We start from the raw sequence: 5,510 nt of genomic DNA, 5'->3' as shown, positions 1-5,510 counted from the left end.
AAATATATGTGTCTCAATTTTTTCTAGTGTCGAATAGTCTTAGTTATTGGCCGTTGAAAAGCAGTGTACCAGTAGTGGCGTTTTGGCCGTTTAAGGGTTAAAAGTTCACCTATTTTAAGAAGAATTCCATCTTTCTTGAATAAAAATGCAAATTTTTGGTTTAAAATTTAACTATTTTGTTAAAAAGTCATACTTCCTGTTTGAAAATTTTACTGTTTTTTGTTGTTTTTGTTGTTACTTTTTCGGAGAAAATGTACTTATTGTTCAAAATTTATATTTTGGTGATTAAAAATGAAGTGAAATCTTTTCTAGGTGAAAGTTGAATATTCAGAAAAAAATGGTATATTTTTATTAAACATTGATCTGTTTTACTACAAATTTCATCTTTCTTGAATAAAAATGCAAGTAATTGATAGGGAATTCAATTATTTTGTTAAAAATGTATCCCTTTTGGTTGAAAAAGTTTGTCACTTTGGATTGAAAATTCAATTTTTTTCGTAAAAACTTATTTTTTGTGGCAAAGTTAATATTTTAATCTTAAAAAGTCAACTAAAATCTTTTTTGGATGAAACATCCACTATTTAAAAAAAATTTAATAAAAATCCATCTATCTTACTAAAAATTTAACCTTTTTGGATCAAAATTTAATTATTTGGGAGAGACAATTTTGTTTATAACAACTTATTTCTTGTTTAAAAATTCATATCTCGATCATGAAAAGTCAACAGAAATATTTTTCAAGATAAAATTCAACTATTTTTTTGAAGATTTATCTTTTTTTTCTGAAAGTTCATCTGTTTTAGTTAAAATTTCATTTTTTTATGGAAATGCAACTTTTTGATTCAAAATGATTCTTCTTTGCTTTAGTATTCGACTATTCTTTTTGAAAGATTTGGTCGAATCACTTTGTTAAGATAACATTTTTTTATTATTTTTTTATTTTTAGCTTAACATTCATCTCTTTGGTTGAAACGTTAACTATTTTGTTGAAATTTAATCTTTGGTTGAAAATTTAACTATTTAGGGGACAAGCTGTTCCTTTTGGTTTAAAATTAATTTCTTAACTTAAACATAACTTTTACAAGTTTTCAAGATTTACCTTTTTTATTTGAAAATACTCCTTTTTTGGTACAAGAAATTAATTCCTTGGTTTAAAATTTCATTTTTGTTATATATAATATGTATTATATAATATGATTTGTAAAAATGTTCTTTTTTACTGTTTTCTCATATTTCTGATCCTTTGTCTGATTTGCACAAAAATTACTCTTAGACTGGATAACTTAACTTCAACCTTCAATTCTTATTACAGATCAAGGAAAAATATTGTGACGTTGGCTGGATGAATTACTCTCGCTCAAGAATAATTGTAATTTGTGTTATGAAAAAAACATCAAAAGTGATACTAAATCTAAAAACGTTTTTTCTTTATTCTGAAAGGAATATGAGAAAAATGAAGAAGTTAGACAACTACGGTAATAAAAATCACAGTCTATGACACAGGTGATATACACACGTGTATATAAACGAGCGCCTTGCTTCTTGATCACATCTGTTCTCATATGTATCTCATACGAGGCTGATGTCACGTTCATAATACATTTTATATTTATTCTATCATCAGTTCATTTCCTTAGTTTACCCCCAAAATACTATATATAAAAATATTATATACAGTTACACAGTAAATCAAAATGGAGTTAGTCGAAATGTTCAATTACTACTATCACGAAATGGCGGGTGAGTGTGAACTGTGAATTGCCATTAAATCTTCTGATCCTGAAATAGATCATTTTTCAGCGAAATAAGGTGAAAGTGATTTTGGATGTTTAAATATATATATAGAGCAAGCAATCCATAACAAATTTTTTTCATATTAACGCTCAGAATTGAGAATATTTTTGTCTCGCGCTACCCGCTCGGTCTTTATACTTTCCCCACATGTGTATAAAAGCCATTTTTTCAAAATCCGGTTTTGTATCCATTTTCTACCTGCAATCGAAGGCAGTTTTTTGCATTAAAATCAGCTCAAAATTCGAAATAATATTGGCTTAAGAATTATTCAAAAATCGCACTTTGGTAAGTCGACAGCTATAGGAAATTCAAAACTGTATAAGAGTCAATGGAACCTTATGGATGTTCGACGTTTTAACAGAAACTTCTGGGGTTCTATGGTGTATTATGTGTTCATTGGTGTAATTTTCTATATAAAAACATTCGCCTTAGTAGCACATGTTGTTAATTCTGAAGAAGAGGAGCGCCTCTACACATTATACTCTCATTAAACATTTTAAACTTTTAAACGATAGAATTGTCTTCATCTGAACAGTGTATTCTTTTGCAAACATTTTTATACCAAAATTATTATACTTTTCGCCGAAACATCGCAATAACATGGTCAATCGGACATTAATTTTATTAAATATTTTTTCACATAACGCATCATGCTGTAAATAATAAAATAATCATTTAAAAAATTTGATTAAATCAAAAACTAGTTTTTTCCCCTTAAATTTCTATGCATGTTAATACATGCGTTTTAAAGTTCCCAGTCCAGCGCCCGATGAAACATTATAATTATTAGTTCTTACACAGTTTTGAATGTCTGCACAACCTCGAATTATACATGGACACTTTTGAAAAGGCTCTATCTTTCGTCATTTTTATCGGAAGTGCTTGAAATTCGCATATGTTATATATTTTATGATAATCTACTAATAATAGTTCAGAAATTAATAAAATATTTAAAAATTTCAAATATGCAAAGGTTTTTCCTCCGGCTCGGAAAATTTGGAAAATGCCTCTAATACACTTTTGAATTCCACCCTTCAACTGTACTTAATTTGGTAATTGCTAATTTTCTTTTATTAAATCTCCTCCGCCATTCACGGACACATCCTCATTACATGTCTCGAGCGTTGCACTCGATTAAAGTTCATATGTCCAAACCGCAAACTTTTATATATTACGTTAAACTCTATTAAATTAAAAGTTTATTATATTATTTTTTCTATCTCGGTCCGGGATTGATATTCAGATATTGCAAAATAAAGTATAAATTTTATTTTTCATATTTACTTTTATTTCCGAAGTTTTCATATTATGCATTTATATTAAAACAGAAGTATTTTCATTGTCTGGTTTGCATGGTAAAAAAATGACTCCTCGTATCAGGAAATGGTGGAAAACCAATTTGTAAATCTAATTTAGGCGAAAATTTTTGTTTTTAAGCATTTTACTTGTCGCATCTTGTAAAGTTATTCAAAAAAATTAATTTTTTTATTCCAAATTTTTTTACGATTAAAACAAAAACTACGTGCCATATCAAAAAACGGGTTTTAAAAAATGTGTAGATCTTTCACGAGATGTTTTATGATTGACCAATTTTAATCTATCTATTTTTGATCTTTTCTAGTGTCGTTTTTCGAAAAATTCAATTCTTTTTCATTTTTAAAGTTATTTTTTTATGAATAAAACAAAAATTATGCTTCCAACTGAAAAATAATTCATAAAAAATTGTTGATCTTTTTTGGTTAAACTACTTTTGTATGTTCGTTTTTTTGTATCTTCTGTCATTTTCCAAAAATTTAATTTTTATTTTTTACGGTTATAAAAAAGTACGCTGCCTATTGTATAACGATTAATACAAATTTTATCAATCTTTTTGGGATGCACAATCATGGTGCATTCATTTTTTCGCATCTTGCACAGGTTGAACCTAAAATGGAATTTTTAATTTGATGGTGTATTTTGGATGGTTAAAACCACAACCGTTGGTAAAAAAATGCTGGTTTAACGAACTTAACCGTACCTTTTGGTCCCTATAAACGAAATTCCGTAAAAATGATGTTTCTCTCTAAATTTTAATCAGTGATAAGTATACCACTGATTGCAATTAACGTATGCTATAAACTCTGCCGAACCATCAAAATTGTGCTGATTTAAATTTGACAATAGCAAGCTATGGCAATTTAGGACTTGTTTGGGGCTAATTCAGTTTTCTATTTCGAAATTTAGGGCTTTTTTTAAAAAACGTTGTTTGCGCTAGCGGAACGCCAATCTGGAGTAATCATGCCATAAAAAATACTAACAATTAATATGATTATCAAAGTTAAAAAAAATGGTATGTAAGTTTTGTTCAAACAAATGTACTAAAAATAAATTCAACTAATTTATTTCTTATATTTTAAGGTTTACTTAAGGCTTTTAAAAACGCATTATCAACGATTTTTTGAATTGCTTGAACAATATTAATGTTTCAGCAAATTTATTAAATATTAATTATTTTTTTTTATTTCTGTACCGTAATTCCAGGCTGATTCAGGGGTCACGGACAGCAAGTCATTTGATTCTTCCTTTTCCCTTTTTTGTAACATACCTATATATGTGATTGACATAAAGTTGACCACTTTAAGTTCGAATCAATTTACACCTTTCCTTTATAAAATCAATTTTTTTTTAAGTTCATCCCAGTAAATTCTTATACTAAAGCACAATTTAGTAAAGTTTAAAACTTTTAGAAGACTACGTAAAAAAATTATACATAAAAAGGTATGAAACCGACTTGTCGCACACCTGATCCAAACTACAAAGTTAAAATGAAAAAATGCTAAATAATATTAACACCATTTTGGAGATATTTAAGTTGCACAAATATCACTTATATTGTGATGCAAAAAATCAAAATCAAGAGTGAAGTTCAGTATTTTAGAGATAAGGATATAAGAAATTACTTCAAAATCTGACCCACAATTCGTTTATCATATTCATGACTTTGGTTAACTTAAAAATATTTGTTTATAATAATTTTAAATTTATTTTGTCTCATATGAAATTATTTTTTCAGTTTAAATTATTATAAGGATAAAAAGATCAACCACAATCAAAGAACAATACAAAATTGATTGAATTCAAAGTACGTATATGTGTTATTTTTCATGAGTTTTTCAATATTCCTTTTATATCATAGTGCTCCTCAATAATCGATAGGTTCGATTAAAATGGATTCAAAAACTATTGAGATAGGTTTAAGGTAACTATTTTTACTTGCCAAAACCACTTAGATTGAAATCGTAGCTGATTCCCTTCTCGAGATATCTAAAAATTACGTTTTACGATACTTACTGGAAGTACTTCATAGTATACTTTGCATCGACAACAGTAATTTTGTGATTGTGAATTCTCTTTTGTTAAAGCTCCATCGGCTTTAACGAACGCATTCTCACCACGTATCTTGAGCTTCGCACTCGAGCTTATCCCTGAAATTTTATATCATTCCCATAAATGTATATTATTATAATTCATAACTTACAATAGTATTAAAACAGATGTAGTTTTATTGTCTCGTTCAAAAAAATGCGCATTCTTTAGAAAATTGTTTGGCATTAAACATTTTATTGCAACTTTTGTCGTTTTTCCATAAACTGAATTTTGCTCATTTCCAATGTTTTTTTATGATTTAAACTTTACACATAAGGTCTGCTGAGCAGCCTTACCGCTTTTTTAAGTTC

General features: G+C 27.7%; 1 protein-coding gene across 4 annotated transcripts in view; it reads left to right on the top strand.

Annotated features, from left to right (window-relative positions):
- Positions 1–1,577: 1,577 nt before the first annotated feature.
- The window catches only part of LOC117171496 (elongation of very long chain fatty acids protein 1-like), a 10,495-nt gene continuing 6,562 nt past the window's right edge, over positions 1,578–5,510 (top strand). For 2 of the 4 annotated variants that reach the window (XM_033358857.1, XM_033358856.1), the window contains exon 1: positions 1,578–1,740. In XM_033358857.1, coding sequence (XP_033214748.1) covers positions 1,695–1,740 — 46 coding nt within the window. In that variant the 5' untranslated portion in view covers positions 1,578–1,694. The other 2 variants (XM_033358858.1, XM_033358859.1) reach the window with 2 other exon arrangements.

The sequence above is a fragment of the Belonocnema kinseyi genome, chromosome 4, assembly GCF_010883055.1.
Source record: "Belonocnema kinseyi isolate 2016_QV_RU_SX_M_011 chromosome 4, B_treatae_v1, whole genome shotgun sequence".
NCBI lineage: Eukaryota > Metazoa > Arthropoda > Insecta > Hymenoptera > Cynipidae > Belonocnema > Belonocnema kinseyi.
Note: the sequence above shows the minus strand (reverse complement) of the source record. Positions and strands in the feature narration are given on the sequence as shown.